Source organism: Arachis duranensis, chromosome 9, assembly GCF_000817695.3.
Source record: "Arachis duranensis cultivar V14167 chromosome 9, aradu.V14167.gnm2.J7QH, whole genome shotgun sequence".
Lineage (NCBI taxonomy): Eukaryota > Viridiplantae > Streptophyta > Magnoliopsida > Fabales > Fabaceae > Arachis > Arachis duranensis.
Window position 1 is genome coordinate 40,313,954 of NC_029780.3, and position 19,357 is coordinate 40,333,310.

General features: G+C 38.7%; 2 protein-coding genes across 2 annotated transcripts; both read right to left on the reverse strand.

Annotated features, from left to right (window-relative positions):
* Window positions 1–6,289: 6,289 nt before the first annotated feature.
* Window positions 6,290–6,670, reverse strand: LOC107495284 (uncharacterized). Its single transcript, XM_016116396.1, has one exon. It carries the CDS (start codon window positions 6,668–6,670, stop codon window positions 6,290–6,292), a length of 381 nt encoding a protein of 126 aa, XP_015971882.1.
* Window positions 6,671–8,868: 2,198 nt separating this feature from the next.
* On the reverse strand, window positions 8,869–10,031 carry LOC107495273 (uncharacterized). The gene is made up of 2 exons (XM_016116386.1): window positions 9,831–10,031; window positions 8,869–9,681 (listed from the first exon to the last, which is right to left on the reverse strand). The coding sequence occupies exons 1-2, from the start codon at window positions 10,029–10,031 to the stop codon at window positions 8,869–8,871; spliced, it is 1,014 nt and encodes a 337-aa protein (XP_015971872.1).
* Window positions 10,032–19,357: the final 9,326 nt, after the last annotated feature.

Below are 19,357 nucleotides of genomic sequence, written 5' to 3' on the forward strand. Positions count from 1 at the left end.
GCGCGAGTTGGTTTGTGCCTTGGGCACAGTGTGGGCATAACTCTCGGGTCAATGTATGGAGGCATGAAATTTTGCAATCCACGTGTATGGCGCGCGCGCGGATGGTCCAAAACGCTTGATGCATGCGTACGCACACAGTGCGCGTACGCGTGGATGTTGCTTTGTTTTTCAAAATTTTTCTATGTTTTTGCTCCAATCCAAGCATTCCAAACCTCCAAATAGCTACCAAAACACCACTTTATTTAACATACTAAACTACCAATTATACTCAACAAACTAATCAAAACACGAATTTAAACTAATTACCAATATGTACAAAAAGAGAAAATGAAAAGAAGTTACCATGGTGGGGTGTCTCCCACCTAGCACTTTTGTTTATTGTCCTTAAGTTGGACTTATGGGGAGCTCCTCTCAAGGTGGCTTGTGCTTGAAGCTATCTTGGAACATCCACCAATTCTTGGTTCTCCATTATGCCCCAAGATTCCTCATGGATTGAGCCAAGTCTATTTTTGGATAATTAAGATTCTTGTGGCATATAAACTGGAATTTGATCATCACCTTCTAATTGGAATTAATTGACCAAGGAATTGGCAGTTAATGAATTTTAGAGGAGACTAGGAAGGTCTAAAGAATTAGGGTCTAGTCACATATAGTTTTCCATGAACTAAATCTTGCATGATTAAAATAGTTAGTAAGAAAAAATCAATTCGGAAAATAGATAACTCTGAAGCCTTAACTGTTTTCTCCATATTTTATTCCCAACTCATTGCTGCTTGCTTTCTGAAATTCTTAATTTACTGTTTAATGCTCTTTGAATACCAAAACAATCTTTTCTGTTTGTCTAACTAAGCCAATCACTTAACCATTGTTGCTTAGTCCATCAATCCTCGTGGGATCGACCCTTACTCACGTAAGGTATTACTTGGTACGACCCGGTGCACTTGCCGGTTAGTTTGTGGGTTTTAAATCACCGCACCAAGCCCTTACATCTAGCTCTTGAAATATCAATCTCGATGAGCCTTGATTTGCAACTCCAACCACTAAACAGTCTCCTCTTACGCTTTATGCCACAAAGCTTCCTGAGTTGGCCGTCCGTTTCAAGAATACTGTACTCAAGTGGGATAGGAAGATGAACAGAGATAAGTTTTACCCACTCAAGTGAAGGAGTAGATGGCAACCTAGGTGGAGAGGTCTCTAATGACCTTGACAAGGCATTTCAAACTCCCGACCAACCTTCCTGAAGGACTTCTAGTCCCACATTATTCTCGGATTCAATTGAAGAAGCATCTTCATATTCAGTGGGTTCATCTCTAGGAGGACTTGATTCATGATCCTCATCACCAAGGGAACTTGCTTCTTGATCTATCCTATCCAAGTCTTCATAGGGAACATGCCATGGAGGGTGTGCACTAGCCTCCTTGACATCAATCTCAATCTTCTTGGAGGAATACTCTACAATTCTGGATTCCCATGGAGGTTCAGCGTCTCCTAAGTCTTCAACTACTTCTTTCTCTTCAACTATTATGGCTTCCTCCACTTGTTCCAATACAAAGCCATGTTCCTCATTTTCCACCAGAGTTTCTAGTGTCTCTTTCATGCTACGCTCTTTTTTTTTATTCTCCACATGTAGCCATGGGAGTACTTTGAGTGCTCAGATGTTGGGAAGCTAATTGATTTACTACCTCGGTCAAGGCTGTCATGAATTCTAGTACTCCCCGTTTCATCCCTCTTTGCCCTTGAAAAAGAACACCAAGAGTGTCATGCATTGAAGGTTGAGGTGGATATGAGGGCTCATTACTTGGGAGGAAAGGTTCATGATAAGAGGGTGGTTCATCACTCTCCATCTTTTCTACTTGTTGCACAGCACACTTCAATTCCTTGTTCTCAAGTTGAGATTCTTTAGCCATGAAAGCTTTGGGTGTTATTCGGTTTACCGCTCGGTCCAATTGACGCAGGGTTGCTTGTAATTGATCCATTATTTCTTAAGACGATCTCTTGACTCTTGTTCTGCTCGGATATCATAAGTAAGATCATAAGACTCTTGGATTGATGGATATGGATGTGGTGTATATGGAGATAGTGGTCCTTGGGAGTAATTGGATTGGAATTGGGGTGGATAGGGGTTAGGGTCATATGGGGGTGAATGGTGATAGGGGCTTGTGAGTGTGGTGGTTCAAAATTATGTTGAGGAGGTAGGTTATGGACATATGATGGGGCTTGTTGGTAACTACAAGGGGTCCACCATATTTATCATCTTGGTACGCACCTCGGAATGGCTCTTGACCATAGTAATTTGGTGGGTGTTGGTTGTCACGAGAGGGTCCACCATAACTATTGTCTTGACATGAATTGTAGAATGGTCATCGTCCATGGTAGTTTGGAAGGTGTTGTTGCCTAAAGGGTTGATCAGATCCTCCTGGCTTCGTCCATCTTTGATTGTTTTGACCTTGATGCATATTCCTGTTATAGCTTCCATTCCTTTCAACAATATTAGAACCAAACTCAAAGCATGGGGGTGAGAACTCATAGTAACTAATAAAAATAAAAAAACAAAAACAAATAAACAAGCAAAAGAAAAGTAATGATATTAATCCATAGAACCCGTGATGTACTCTCAAGCTACAGCTCAATACTATCCGTGTCAGGACTCATAAAGAACTCATGTAGAATAAGGGGTCAAACTCTCATTCCATCCCAGATTCATGAATATAAAGAACAATAATACATCATAGAATGAAATCAAACATATATTAAAGTAGAAAAGTAATGATATTCATCCATAGGAATGAGCAGAGCTCCTATCCTTAACCAAGTGGTTTAGCCACTCATATTTTACAGAAAATAATGTGTGATAAGTTCTGAGAGGCTGAAGATCCTAAACATGGGTGATCATCGCCTATATATACTAATCTAAAAATTAAAAATTACAAAAAATGAAATAAGCAAAGCAGAAATGTGCGAAAATATACTTCTAGGCCCACTTGGTGAGTGTTTGGGCTGAGCTGGCATCTAACTTAGATGAGTGAGCATTGAATGCCCACTAAGGGGTGTCTATGCTGCCTTGATTCTCCCTTGGTGGTGTTGGACGCCAGTTTTGGGCGTTCAACGCTGGCCTTGGACCTTTTAGGGCGTTGAACGCCAGAAAGGTGGTCAATTGGATGTTCAACGCCCATTTTGGGCAGTCATTTCCAAAAAAACGGTATAGACTATTATATATTACTGGAAAGCCCTGGAAGTTATCCTTCCAACGACATTGAGAACATTTCAATTGGACCTTTTTTGCTCTAGAAATACTTGTTTGAATGCATGGAGGTCAGAATTTGACAACATCTGCTATCCTTTCTTTGCCTCTAAACCAAACTCTGCCAAAACTTGCCAATTTCACCCAAAAATCACCTAAGATCATAGAAAAACCACAAAAACTTAAAGTAGCATCCAAAATGTGATTTTTGCGCTAAACCCTACTAAAACATAATGAAACTTAACAAAATATAACTAAAAACACTAAGAAAATAGTACCAAAAAGGGTATAAAATATCTACTCATCAGAACACCAAACTTAAACTATTGCTTGTCTTCAAGCAACCAGAAACAAAGTAGGGCTAAAGAGAAGAGAAAGATACAATAAATCTCAGGGTTGTTAATGAAGCTTAGTTCTAAATAATTGAATGGGGCTATTAGCTCTTTACTTCTGAACAGTTTTGGCATCTCACTTTCCTTTGAAGCTCAGAAGTATTGACATCCCTTGGAACTAGAATCTGGATGATACTATTGATTCTCTTCTTTTAGCTCTTCTTGTTTCTTGAACACATCTTCTTTTGGTGCTTTGCACCTTCTGAGCCTAGCCGTGACTCTAAGCGTTTTGTTTTCAAGTATTACAACCGGATACATAAACGCTACAGACACTTAACTGGGGGAACCCTTTGGATTCAAATTTAGCTTTGCTTAAATTCCCATACAATGGTTCCCAAAGTTCTTAAGCATACTCTTTAGCTTTGAATTACGACTTTAACTGCTCAGTCTCAAGCTTTTTACTTGATACCTTCACACCACAAGCATTTAGTTAAGGATAGTGACTCATTTAAGCTTTTTAGGCCAATTTTTGACCCTCCTAACCATTGATGCTAAAAGTCTTGGATCCTTTTATTGGTTTTCCTCTTGGAAAAAAATTTGAATGCTGTTTCTTTTGCTTCAATAATATATAATTTGGATTTTTCTGAGAACCAATAATTTGAATTTGTACATCTCACAGGGGATTAGTTGGTGAACTTCCACTTCATTGCCCATCATGATGCAATGGATCATCACCGCTCGCTTTACAGTAACTTCAGAATGGTTGCTAGTGGGAAGTATGGAACACCCAATGAATTCCAGCCATCCTGTAGCAAGTGGCTTGATATCCATTCTCCTCAGTTGGTTTGGTTTACCTTTCTTGTCATTGATCCAATGGGTTTCGGGCAAACATATGTCCTTAAGGACTTGATCTAGTCTCGAATTAGCTTGTACCCTCCTATTAAAGGAGTCAGGGTCATCCTTTTACGGGGGAAATTTAAAAATCTCCCTCACCTTATCCAGATTGAAATGCAGAGTCCTTCCTCGAACCATGTTGTGCCATGTATGGAATCCCTATCCTTCTTTCTTTTGCTTATCTATCATCTACAGATTTGCATAAACTTCATGGATTATTACTATTCCAACATTGGTTGTAAGGTTGGCCATAATTTTCCGACCCTTCATTCGAATCCACTCTTGGATTTCCGGGTATTCATCTTTTTTTAATTCGAACTTGACTTTTGAAATCACTGTCTTCTTGCACACTACATTATAGTAGTGGTCCTCATGGAGCTTGGAATAGAATCTGTAAGGTTTATAGGTAGTTGTTGGTGGAGCACTTTCTTTCTTATTTCTTGATGTAGATCTTCCACTCCTTGTAGCCATGGATTATGAAAAAGTGACAGAGCAAAGCATTTTTCACACCAAACTTAAAAATTTTTCTCGTTCCGAGCAAAAAAAAAGGAAGAGAGAAGCGTATGCTAGATGAAGAAGGGCGTGTGAGGGAGAGAATTGGGCGAATATTTAAGTTGAGGAAGGGAGGGTGGAGTGTTCGAAAGTTTAATTTGAAAAGAGATAGGCGAAGATAGCCAAATTTAAATTGAAAAGATAAGACTCAAAAATATGGAAGATATGGTTGAAGCTTCTTTAAATTATAAAAGATTTGAAAAAAATTTGAAAAAGATCATCTGGAAAGAGAAGATATTCATGAAAAGGTTTGAAATGATAAGATATGGATTGAAAAGATTTGAAACAAAAGAGATTTAATTTGGAAAGATAAGATTGGAAAATAAATTGTTGAAAAAGATATGAACGAAATGGGTTTAATTTTCTGAAATGCAAATTAAAATAAAATAAAATATGGTGTGGAGATATGATAGATGAAAAGATAAGATTTTGAAAAGATATGGTTTGAAAAAGTCAACCTCTCCTTCTTTGCTCATTCGAATTATTGCCCCTCCCCCTCCTGGGCATTCACGCCCAAGTCTGGTGTTGAACGCCAGCGGGGGATCTCCTTCTCTTTTTTTTAGTGAATTGGGCGTTCAACTCCAGGAATGGGCATTGAACGCCCATTGGGGACCAGAAAATGGTCCTCCTCAGCTCCGTATGGGGAGTTGAACACCTAGCCTTGCTCCAAGTCTGGCGTTCAATGCCAACAATTGCCCCTTAGTGGGTGTTGGACACCCAGAGTACTCCTTCTCTGGCATTCAATGCTAGTCCTTCTCTCCTGATTGGGCATTGAACGCCCAGCTTCCTCCTTACCTAACATTCAACGCCAGCAAGGGGCTCTCCCCAAGGTGTTCTATTTTCGATTTTAAAAGTCTCTGTTTTTTATTCTAAGTGCTGCACATGATCACAAACATTAAAAAGGAAGAGAAAACTATAAAAATTAATAGGAAATGAACTAAAAATGAATTTAAATGAGAATAAACAAAAGAAAGAAAACGATAATATGCTACTTATGGTTGGGTTGCCTCCTAACAAGCGCTTCTTTACCGTCATTAGCTTGACTTTACTGCTGTTATGTTAGCAGTAGTGTAGAGCTTTCTTGCTCTAGATTATCCCCTAGGTAATGCTTGACTCTCTGTCCATTCACTGTAAATCTTTTATCAGAATGTCTGTCTTGGAGCTCTAAATGACCATAAGGTGATACGTCAGTGAGCACAAAAGGTCCCGTCTATCTTGACTTTAGCTTTCCATGGAAGAGCTTGAGTTTGGAATTGAAGAGTAAAACCATCTAGCCAGGATCGAAGACTCTGGAAGAGATCTTTTTATCGTGCCATTTCTTGACCCTTTCCGTGTAAATTTTAGCATTCTTAAATGCAGCTTGTCGGAATTCATCCAACTCATTAAGCTGGAGTAGTCTTTTTTCTCCTGCAACCTTGGCATCGAAGTTAAGGAATCTGGTTGCCCAGTAGGCCCTGTGTTCTAGTTTCACTGGTAAATGACATGCTTTGCCATAGACCCGCTGGTAGGGCGACATCCCAATAGGGGTCTTGAAAGTTGTTCTATACGCCCAAAGGGCATCGTCAAGCTTTCTTGCCCAGTCATTCCTGAAGGCACTCACTATTTTCTCTAGAATTTTTGAGCTCCCTGTTGGAGACTTCGGCCTGCCCATTTGCTGTCGATGGTAGGGAGTTACCACTCTGTGGCGAACGCCATAACGGTGCAGGATGGAGTCGAGTTATTTATTATAGAAATGACTGCCTCCATCACTGATCAGTGTCCTTGGGATGCCGAATCCACTGAAAATGTATTTATGGAGGAATTTCATCACCACTCAAGTCTCATTAGTGGGAGATGTGATTGCTTTAACCCATTTAGACACATAGTCTGCTGCCACAAGGATGTAGGTGTTTGAGAATGAGGGTGGAAACGGACCTATGAAGTATATGCCCCATACATCAAATACCTCTATTTCCAAGATTTCCTATTGAGGCATCTCGTGATTGTGAGGCAGATTTCCAGCCCGTTGACAACTGTCACAGTTGCAGACAAACTCCCGGGAGTCCTTGAAGAGCGTTGGCCAGTAGAAGCCGCTCTGAAGGACCTTGGTGGCTGTTCGCTCACTTCCAAGATGACCTCCATAATCTGAGCCATGGCAATGCCATAGGATTTGTTGTGATTCTTCCTCAGATATGCAACGGTGGATTATACCGTCCGAGCACCTTTTGAAAATATATGGTTCGTTCCACAAGTAGTACTTAGCATCATGGATAAGTTTTCGAACTTGCTATCTATTGTATTCCTTGGGAATGAACTTCATCACCTTGTAATTTACAATGTCTACAAACCAAGGAGCCTTGCATATTACAAAGAGTTATTCATCCGGGAAGGTATCGGATATCTCAGTAGTGGGAGGGGATGTCCCTACTGTAGGTTCAATCCGGGACAAGTGGTCAGCCACCTGATTTTCTAATCCTTTCCTGTCCCTGATCTCTATGTCAAACTCTTGCAAGAGTAATATTCATCTTATCAATCTTGGTTTAGAGTCCTGCTTGGAAAGAAGGTACTTGAGAGCAGCATGGTCAGTATAGATAATGACCTTAGAGCCTATTAAATAGGATCTGAACTTGTCAATGGAATAGACAACCGAAAGTAGCTCCTTCTCGGTGGTGGTGTAGCATTTTTTTGCTTCATTTAAAACATGACTGGCATAATAAATGACGTGTAGAAGCTTATCATGTCTCTGTCCTAGGACTGCGCCAATGGCATAATCATTGGCATCACACATCAGTTCGAATGGTAGGTCCCAGTTGGGTGCAGAAATGCCATGTGTAGATATAAGCTTTGCTTCCAGAGTTTCAAAGACATGCAGGCAGTCCTTGCTATAAACAAAAGGAGTGTCAGTGGCTAAGAGGTTGCACAAGGGTTTTACAATTTTGGAGAAATCTTTCATAAACCTCCTGTAGAAACCTGCATGTCCTAAGAAACTTCTTATTGCTCTAACATTAGTGGGTGGTGGTAATCGTTCAATTACTTCACCTTGGCCTAATCGATCTCCATTCCTTTGTTCGAAATCTAATTTCCAAGAACAATTCCTTCAGTCACCATGAAGTGATATTTTTTTCAGTTTAAAATTAGTTTTGTTTCTTGGCATCATTTCAGAACTAAGGCTAGATGGTTAAGACAGGAATCAAAGGAATCACCAAAGACAGAGAAGTCATCCATGAATGCCTCAAGGAATTTTTCAACCATGTCTGAAAAATTGAGAGCATACACCTTTGAAAGGTTATAGGTGCATTACAAAGGCCGAATGGCATTCTTCTGTTAGCATACACCCCGTACGGGCATTTGAATGCTATTTTTCCTTGATCATGAGGGTCTACTGTAATTTGATTGTAGCCCGAATAGCCATTCAGGAAGTAGTAGAATACATGCCCAGCCAGTCTCTCCAGTACTGGTCTATGAATGGTAGGGGAAATGATCCTTTCTTGTGGCGTTGTTGAGTCTTCTATAATCAATACACTTATGACATCCTGTAACTGTTCTCATAGGAATCAGTCCGTTCTTATTGTGGATTACTGACATCCTGCCTTTCTTGGCTTACCCAGGGGCTATCTAAGATTAGGTAAATAATCACAGCCTCCCATAGTTTTGTGACTTCTTTCTGAACTACTTTCTTCATAGCTGGATTCAGTCGCCTCTGTGGTTGCACCACTGGTTTAACATCTTCTTTGAGCCTGATCTTATGCATGCATCCAGTAGGGCTAATTGCCTTTAAGTCACTTATAGTCCATCCAAGAGCTATTTTATGTGCCTTTAGCACCTAAATCAATGCTTTTTCTTTATGTGGCTCTAAGGCAGAGCTTATGATTACAGTGTGTCTCCATCTCCTAGAAACACGTATTTCAAGGAAGATGGTAGTGGCTTAAGTTCAAGTTTAGGAGGATCATCCTCTACTTTAAGAGTTTTTAATGTCTCCTCATGTTTTGCTGGTGCCTCTATGTCAGGCTTGGCATCTTCAAGGATGTCATCCAGCTCCTCCTCAAGTCTCTCAACTACATGTACCTCTTCCACCAGGGGTTCGATGATATCAATCCTCATACATTCCTTTGGGGTGTCAAGGTACTGCATGGCCTTGACAGCATTTAGTACGAATTTGTCCTCATTGACTCTTAGTGTCACTTCCTTTTTTTGCACATCAATGAGGGTCCTTCCTATAGCCAGAAAGGGTCTCCCTAGAATAATGGATACATTCTTGTATTCTTCCATATTCAACACCACGAAGTCTGTGGAAAACGCAAAGGGTCTAACCCTTACAATCACGTCTTCAACTACTCCTGATGGAAACTTGATGGAGCCATCAGCAAGTTGAAGGCAGATGCGGGTAAACTTGACTTCTTGGATCCCAAGTTTCCTTAGTGGTGATGAAGGCATCAAATTGATGCTTGTTCCAAGACTACCTAGGGCTTTCCTTGTACAACCATCTCTGAGAGTGTAGGGTATCACAAAGCTTCCAAGGTCTTGAAGTTTCTTTGGTAGGATCCTCTGGATGACTACACTGCACTCTTCAGTGAGGAAAACTGTCTCTACCTCCCTCCAATCCTTCTTGTAGCTCAATATATCCTTCATGAACTTGACATAGGAGGGTATTTGTTCAAGGGCTTCTGCAAATGGGATCTTGATCTACAGTGTCTTGAGGTAATTCGTAAACCTAGCAAATTGCTTATCTTTTTCTGTTTGATGGAGTTTTTGAGGATATGGCATCTTGGTCCTATACTCAGGTATGCTGAGTGGTGCAAGGTGACTGTCCATGGTTCCAGACTAAGGATTACCAGCTTCTTTCGGATGAATGTTCCCTGAACTAGAACGTGCTTGGCCTCCCCTATCTGGGCGTTGAAGCTTATGTTGATCCCTTCCTGGTGTTGAACGCCAACATTGCCCCCTTTTGGGAATTGGATTCCCTTGTTGACCCCTGCTGAGCGTTGAGCACCCTTGGTAGTGCCCTGGGTTGCTGTGTTTCCACCTTCTGACATTTCTTCTTCCCCTTGCTTCTTACTGTTCTGAGACTGGGTGGTTATGGACCTTTCACTCCTCAATTGGATGGCTTGATGCTCTTCTCTTATCTGTTCGGACAAATACTGTTCAGTCTGGTTCAACCGTGCCTCTATATTCTTGTTGGAGGCATGGGTTTCTTGCAAAACTTCTTACAAACTTAGCAACTATTGTGTGAGGGAGTGTAGCTGCTGGGTCAATGATTCACTTTATTTTGGAGGGTCTGAATCAATGGACACTGCCTTGACCTCTCCTTTTATTGCAGTCTCACCAAATGAGTAGAGATCTTGGTTGCTGGCGACTATCTCAATGAGTTCTTAAGCTTCTTCGATTGTCTTTCTCATATGTATCGAACCACCTGCAGAATGATCAAGGGACATCTTAGCCCTATCTGTGAGTCCGTAATAGAAAATATCCAGTTTTACCCATTTTTTAAAATAATTCCTTGGGGCATTTCTGAAGCATCATTCTGTATCTCCCCCAACCATCATGAAGAGACTCATTCTCTTCTTGTCTGAAGCCTTGAATGTCTAGTTGGGTTAGCTTCCTTGGGGGAAAGTATTGGTTCAATAATTTGTCCACCAGCTTATCCCATGTTTTCAAGCTCGATTTGCGTTGAGTATCCAACCACCTCTTTGCTTGGTCTTTTATAGCAAATGGGAAGAGCAACAGCTCGTAGACATCCTGGCTTACTCCATTGACTCGTACTGTGTCAGAAATCTGTGGGAAGTTTGCAAGGAATTCCATGGGTTCTTCTTGCAGAAGTTTCTGAAATTGGCAGTTTTGTTGTACTAGGGTAATTAGCTGTGGGTTGAGCTCAAAATTAGTTGCTTTAATAGGTGGTATGTAAATACTTCTTCCATAGAAGTCAGGAGTGGGGGTTGTATGAGACCCCAAAGTTATTCTTGGTTGTGTATTCTCAAGTGGATCCATAATAAATTCTTCCTGCTCTTGCTTACACAAACAAGAAACAAAGAAAAGAAAATGTGGGGGCCTCTATGTCAAAGTATAGAGAGCTCCCAATGAGATGTCCTGAGGAGATATGAAATAAATTAAAGTAATATTGATAAAATAAAGATGAAGAATTTAAAATAGAAATACGAGACTCAATCTAAAATTTTTTATTTTTAAGACTTAAAAGGAAAGGAGTTTTAAAATACTTTTGAAATTTGAAAAGGAAACAAACTAAAGGGACACCACACTTAAAAATTTTGAAATCAAACAAAAGAAAACACCTAAAAGATTTCGATCACAAGAAATAAAATAACAGGTAAAACAAGATAGAAATGAAAAAGTTCAAGAAATCAAAATAGGAAAAGTTTTCAAAAATCAAGAAGAAAGAAAAATAATTAACCAAAAATACTATGAAACATCAAACTTAAAATTTTGCAAATAAGAGAAAATTAATAATGAAAAATTTTGAAAAAATAGAGAAATAAGTAAGACTCAAAATTGAAAAATCAAAAGGAAATAAATGGTCAAAAACTGATAAAAATTCCTGATCTAAGGAGCAAGACAACCGGAAGTTGTCAATCACGAACAATCCTCGGTAATGGCGCCAAAAACTTGGTACGCAAAAATAAAACTTGCACAACTGAACCGGCGAGTGTACCGAATCGTCCAAGTAATAGCTCAGGTAAGTGAGGGTCAATCCCACAAGGATTGTCGGATTGAGCAAGCTGTGGTTATCCTGCAGATCTTAGTCAGGTGAATTGAAAGTTGATTGTTGTTGTTGTAGGCGCATAAACGAAACAATAATGAAAGCAATTAAGAATTGACATATAAACAATAGTAAAAAATCAGTTAAGGCCTCGGAGATTCCGATTGATACTTCTTACTGACTACTTTAACGATGAGTGATTCATTCAATGGCAAGGCTGTAAGTGATTAAGCTAGGGTAGTGGTCATTAATCTCCTCTGATCCAAACCAAACGCCCGAATAGGTCAGTCAATCTGGACGAGGGTGAAGCTCACACAATTCCATCTATGATGATCCTACTCAAAACGCCACAGACAAGGTCAGATCTTCCGAATCGGAGAATGAAGCTCTAGTATTCTAGCCTTGACACCACAGGGACCTCAATTATCCATGACAAACGAGATTTCATGTCACATATCCCAATTAGCCCAAATAACATATTGGAACCCGTGATCTACTCTCAAGCTGCAGCTTAATACTATCCTGGTCAAGACTCGTAAAGAACTCATGTAGAATAAGGGGCCATACTCTCGTTCCATTCCAGATTCAAAAAGATAAAGAATGATAATACATCATAGAATGAAGTCAAACATATATTAATGTAGAAAAGTAATGATATTAATCCATAGGAAAGACCAAAGCTCCTATCTTTAACCAAGGAGGTTTAGCCGCTCATATTTTACAGAAAATAAAGTGTGATAAGCTCTGAGAGGCTGAAGATCCTAAACATGGGTGATCTTCGCCTATATATACTAATCTAATAATTAAAAATTATAAAAAATGAAATAAGCCAAGCAGAAAGGTGCGAAAATCCACTTCTGGGCCCACTTGGTGAGTGTTTAGGTTGAGCTGGCGTCTAACTTGGATGAGTGGGTGTTGAACGCCCACTAAAGGGTGTCTACGCTGCCTTGATGCTCCCTTGGTGGCGTTGAACGCCAGTTTTCATCGTTCAACGCTGGCCTCGGTCTTTCTGGGGCGTTGAATGCCTATTTTGGGCAGTCATTCCCAAAGAAATGTATAGACTATTATATATTACTGGAAAGCCCTAAAAGTTAGCCTTCCAACGCCATTAAGAGAGTGTCAATTGGACCTTTGTAGCTCCAAAAATGTTCATTTGATTTCATGGAGGTCAGAATTTGACAACATCTGCTATCCTTTCTTTGCCTTTGAACCAAACTTTGCCAAAACTTGCCAATTTCACCCAAAAATCATCTAAAATCATAAAAAAACTATAAAAACTCAAAGTAGCATCCAAAATGTGATTTTTGCACTAAAACATAATAAAACTTAACAAAATAACTAAAAACACTAAGAAAATAGTACCAAAAAGGGTATAAAATATCCATTCATCACTGAACCACCGGAGCTTCTGGCTGCTATCGGAGTTTTTGCTGGGTAAGTTCAGAGTTGCTGCTATGTTGTTCTTTTATCACAGTAAGTATCTCTATCTCAGAATGCTCGCCATTAATATTCTGTTATATGTTTTAAGGTTTTCCGCGATATTAATGTTTTAGGATTTAATAACCGAGGTTGCATGTTGCAATTAAAGTTGTATCTGCTGTTGCAAAAGTGAGTGGAGCTATGGTTGCTGTAACACCCTAATTAGCCTAAGCTTTAACTCGCGTCGTAAAGCAAAGGTTAATCAAAGATTACGACAGTTCTAAAGCTCATACGTATAATATATAGAAGAAATAATATAATCTAGAAGCCCGATGAAAGATATAACTCAAAAAAAAGATTTAAAAAAAGCACAAAACGTACTAACGAAGCTACTAACTTGAAGCACAAGATATAGATGTAACATAGCAAAATAATAGAGTATAATAGTGTAAATATCTAGCCTCGGCTCGCGGAGTTTAAGCCGGCTAGCCATATATAAACCATACAGAAACTAACAGTTTAAAACAACTCATACAGGTTTTTCTTTCTTAAATACAAGCCTCTAGGCAAAAACAAAATACAAAAGTGAGAGATCTATACACAAAATAAATTAAAAAGACTCTAAGAGTAACAGGATCCTCCGCTTCTGTCACCATCCAAGCAACTCACCGAGGTGGGTTGCGACCTACATCTGAAAAGCAACAACAGAAATATGGTATGAGAACCGGAGGTTCTCAGTATGGTAACAGTGCGCAGTGATGTAAGATATAAGACCCCGGGACGCCAAAGGTAATCCTAGACTTCATATCCATCACAAGATTAAATCTTAAGGCATACTAAAACAGTAGAGCATATATATAAAACCATAATACAATAAAAGGGTAATCTATCTTAGGGAGTTTCTAATCTAACAAACCACCGCTATCCCACAGCCTCTACCAACCTATCCTCCATGCGATCCTATCGCCATCGCCTTCCGAACCTCCTCAATCCCAGTAGAAAACACATATAATTCAATGCAAGTAAAACACAAGTAGAAGCATATATGGCAAGTAATTCAAGTAAGCAATTAGGCATGTTATTCAATTAAGCAAGTAATTACAAGTCGGCAAAGCAAACAAACAGATAGAAAATGCACATGATGAATACCTGACCTACTGGCTGTGATATCACATTGTCGGTTCAACTGCCAACCCGACACACCTCCATGGAGATGTTGCCCTTCGGAATCATCATTGGGAACTCCCAAGATATGGTTCTTGGATCACCCTCCAAGATTTTGTGCCTGCACACTCTGTTGATCCGAAGAGATGTGAGCGGGATACTCTTGCCTCAGACCTCACATCTCAACGTAAGTGGGATTAACCACCGTCCCTGCCGGGCGCATGGCATCTCATAATCTCAATATAAAACAGTAGCTCAGTGATTTTTCGGAAAACATTCTCAATACATCAATGATTCATCATTGCATATTCGAGTCCTCGACTCATCTCAACCACTGCCAAATCAACATTTCCATTCCGAGTCCTTGACTCATCTCAACTACTGTCAATTCACATGTTTATTCCGAACTCAGTAGTTCATCAGTTCTCATTTCACATACCAATCTACCTTCACATACCATCAAACCCATCCTCAGTACACCCGAAACCTAAGCCTCTGTTTTCTAATTTTGCATAATAATATCACTAAAACTGTTAGGTTCTTTCCCATGTTCTCATACCCAAAATTAAGCCCAAGAGCCTTAAAGTAGTGTCACAGAAGCTTACAATCTTGTTGGGAAGGTGAAATAGTTGAAAACAAAATTTAAATTTGAGAAATAGGGCGTGTGTGTACGCACAGGGGTGTGCGTGTGCACGCCCAAAGAATTTTAAAAGGTGTGCGTACGCATAGAGGTGTGCGTATGCACAAGTACCAAATTTTGTAATTCTGTTCGCTTGCACAAGGCGTGCTCGCGCCCTCTATGAATTTCCCTTCCCAACGTGTGCATGCGCACAGGTTGTAAACGTTCATTGGGTATATGCGCGCACAAGATGTGCTGGCGCTCTAAACAGATTGCATGCCTCTATGTGTGCGTACGCACAGGTTTGTGCGTGCACACAGGTTGAAAATTTTGCAGGGGTGTGTGTGCGCACAAGGCTGTGCGTGCGCACATACTAGAAATCACAAAATTCTGCAACTTTGCAGAATTTCAGATTTTCAACACCAAACTTTGAATGATCATAAGTTCCTCTACAAAAATCCAAATTTTACAAACTTTATATCGATTTGAAGAGTTTTCAATAAGCTTTAATTTCAAATAAATTTCAACTAATTTTGAAAACTGAGGCATAAATTATGATCATACAAAGTTTACCAAAAACCAACTTTCACAAACCACATCCAACCAAAACAATACCAAACTTCCATTTGCAGCACCATCTATCCTCTTGAGTCACAATTCACCATTCCCAACCATCAAACATCAAATATATGACACTAAAGTCAATTCTCCACCAACACATTCACCAATCATCATTTTATCACTATCAATTCTCATCATCAACCTCATTCATGCTTATTATCAATATCCAACAATATAAAATCATTCAAAGTCATCAAGCATCATACCTCAACATCATTATTTCTCAACATAGCAATATCAATTCAATATACATCATCCATCAACCATCATCAACAACCGTATAATCCAATCCTATCATATGGGTCACTAGCCTAAGTGTCCATAAATATTATATACTACATAGAGAAAACCGAAATCATACCTTGGCTGATCCCCTATATGCCAAAAACCCAATTTGAGCACAAGCTATGCTTTTAATCATAATCAAGCCACCAATTCCACTCCAACAAGCATCAACAAGCTCCAATAATTGCCAACAATCACAACCTCAAGCTATAATACACATATATCATGACTAATCAATCTAGGGCTCATCATAATTGAAATTTCACAAGAGTTCAATCCCTCTTACCTTGTCCAACAGTTTTGCTAGCCAAAATTCAAAGCTAAACAAGAGTTAGAGTGAACCTAAACCCCCAAAATTACAAAATCTCACTTAATAAAAAATCCTAGGATTCAAAATTTTTGAAGAGAAGAACTAAGAAGATTTCGTGGTTACCTCACTACTTTCTTGGATGGGTTTGGTAGAGCTCTCCACGAGGAACGCGTAGCCGCAAACAGTACGGTGATTGGAGCTCTGTAGCTCAAGATATGAGCTTGAGAAGATGGTGATGAATAGTGTTAATTGAGGGTTTCTTCTCTTTCTCTTCTCAGCTGGTGTATGTGTGTTTAATGGCTGGTGGGTTCATTAATTGGCTTATATATGTTGGGTTTGGGCCCAACTTGGGCCCGGTCCAACCCGTTAGTGTTTTTAGCTCGTTTGGCCCAACTTTGGGCCAAACCTTTAAAATTAACGCTCAGTTTTCTAATTCTAATATTTTTCTAAGGTTTTTTTATTGTTTTCACTTTTTCTCGCATAGTACCGGGCAGACTTAAACCGATTTAATCGGTTCAACTGCTGGTTCGTGATTTTCCCAATTTTTCACAGAAAATACATTTGCTAACTCAGAAAAACCTAGTGAGTCCAAAAATCACATTTAAATCCTCAAATTCTCACTCTAAAATCTTGGAACCTAATTTGGGCAATATTAATTACTTAATTAAATGATTAATTAAGCTTGGCACTTACAATTGCGGCTCTCGATGATTTCGGGTTAAGAGAAAAGATTTTCGTGATGCGTTTGGTTTATGGGTTCCACTTTTCGAGGAAGGGATTTTTCTAAAAACTATATTTTTATAATTTGAAGTTTTTATAAATGGATGTTGATGTGAGAAACATATTTTGGTGATTATGCAAATCTTATAGTTGTCTGGCCTGATTTGGATGAATATAACTATTTATTATAATTGAATTACTTATTTTGGAAATGAGTTGAATTAGTTTTGGAAATGAGTTGAATCCTTGGAAAATGGTTTGGTTGGGACTCGAAAAGGGTGGCAAAGTCCAAGTTTTAGGGGAGATGCTGCCGAAATTTTGTTATAAAAATTTAAGACTTTGTTTGAAATGTTATTTAGAAAAAGATTGGATTTGAGAAATTGTATTATTTGATTTTTAATTTATTAAGAAAATAGTTATGTTTCTAGTTTAATGCAATTAAGAAAAGTATATGTTTTGAGGCTGATTTAGTAAGGAAAGAATTATACTGTTTTGAGTTCGATTTATTTAGAAAAGATTTACTTTACAATTTTAAATTATTTAAGAAAAGTATTATATTTTAAGGTTAATTTAAATATGAGAAGGGATTATGTTTTGAATTTGACTTAAAAATTTCATTCGGAGTAGTTATAGCGAATTTTAAAAGTAATTGAATTTTGATTTAATGATTTCATTTTGCGATATTTTAGAAAAAGTTAAAGAATTGGTTTTAAGGATGAAACTGAGATTGGTTTTGGTTTTGAAATCGGTTTAAAACTTCTAATTTATATAATTTGGTTTTGATTTGATATAGAAACTTTATTTGATTAATTCAATTTAAGAAAATAATGACTTTTAAGGATCTTTAATGAATTTAAGAAATTGAGATTTGGTAGATTCCCCCTTAAAGTCTTGAGACATTGCAGAGATAGTTAATTGATAACTCCGATTTAAAGAAGTTAATCAAATGATTTAAGAGTGAAGGATTTTTTATTCCCTTCAAAGAGGTTTACAATTTGATATGATTTTGAAGTTGTTTGAGTTTTTGAAAAATGTTACCAAAAGCGGTTTTGGTTTTGAAAGGAAATTGATTTTTAAAGAAAGTGATTCTTAGCAATATGTGAACTGAGAATTTGTTATTGAAAGTAAATGGGCCAAGAACGATTTTGATGAGTTGTTGTCTAGTAAAAGTAAGGGTGGTGGTTAATCTCGCTTACGCTAAGAATGTGAGCTCCGTGGTAGAGTATCTCATTCGCGTCCTTTCAGAATCACAAGAGTGTGTCAGGCACTAGATCCCTTGGACCGTGTGCCGGACACGATATCCTTGGGGATTCCCATTTATATTCATGATCGAAAAGCAAGATTCCCATGGAAATGTATCGGGTTGGCAGTTGAACCAACAATGTGATATCACAGCCAATAGGACAGGCATTCATCATATGCATCTATGTGACATTATTTGGGTGTGCATATTGTAATTGGTTTGTCTATATGAATAATTATGTTTAAATGCTAATTGATATACTTGATGTAATTGCTTTGATTGTGTTTGAACCTCTTTACTTGTGTTTGTGACTGAAATTGGTTGGATTGTGATAAATTGGATGTTGATTGAGTTGTTTGGGCATGAGGCCGTGATTGATTATGTGATGGGCCGGAGGCCATGATTGGTTTGTGTTTGTGGTTTAGTAAAGTATGAAAAATCAAACTGGTTCAGCATAGACTTAATGAACCTATGCTTCGAATAGGTTGTTCATTCATACTATCTGAAAAAAACTTTTAATATTTTATAATGACATCCCCAATGGTGCAAAGGATTAAAAAGCTCCCCGTATCTTTCATCTTTTCCGCGAGGTTCTTCTGAATAATTACACTGCATTCTTTAGTGAGCACCATAGTTTCACTTTTCTTCGAATCCCTTTTCTTAGTCAAGAGCTCCTTCATGAATTTGGAATAGCGAGGCATTTGATCCAGAGCCTCAGCAAAGGGGATATTGATTTGTAATTTCTTAAAAATCTCCAAGAATTTTGAAAACTACTTATCCTGGATTGCCTTTTGGAGCCTTTTGAGGGTATGAAATTTTGGGCTTGTATTTGGGTATAAAAATCTTCACCTTAGGTGGCTCAACTTCAATGTGAACTGGGGTAGAGGAGGTGTGCTCAAGGGCGTGTTTCTCAGAGGGATTGGCTTCCTTCATGGCCTCTTCAGTGCCTTCCTTATTACCCTTAGTCTCTATGCCTACCACTTTGCCACTCCTTAGACTGATTCCCTTACATTCCTCCCTTGGATTTGAAATTGTATCACTAGGGAGGATATGAGTAGGCTTCTCAGTAACTTGCTTGTTCAACTAACCCATCTGAACCTCTAAATTTCTAATTGAAGCTCTGATTTTTTGTATGAAACTATTTGTGTTTTTGGAGAGTTCTGCTAAGGCTGCTTCCAATTCTGAAGGCCTCTGAGGAACCAGAATTGGGTTGTAAGATTGAGGGGGTTGATATTGATGGTTAAAATGATTTTGGTGAGAATTGTT

What these genes read in the sequence shown, in the direction of transcription:
- LOC107495284 (XM_016116396.1), bottom strand. Translation starts at nt 6,670, where the DNA reads ATGGGCAGGCCGAAGTCTCCAACAGGGAGCTCAAAAATTCTAGAGAAA.
- LOC107495273 (XM_016116386.1), bottom strand. Translation starts at nt 10,031, where the DNA reads ATGTCAGAAGGTGGAAACACAGCAACCCAGGGCACTACCAAGGGTGCT. An exon ending in CATTCATCCGAAAGAAGCTG is followed by an intron (nt 9,682 to 9,830) that starts GTAATCCTTAGT and finishes AAGACACTGTAG; the next exon opens with ATCAAGATCCCATTTGCAGA.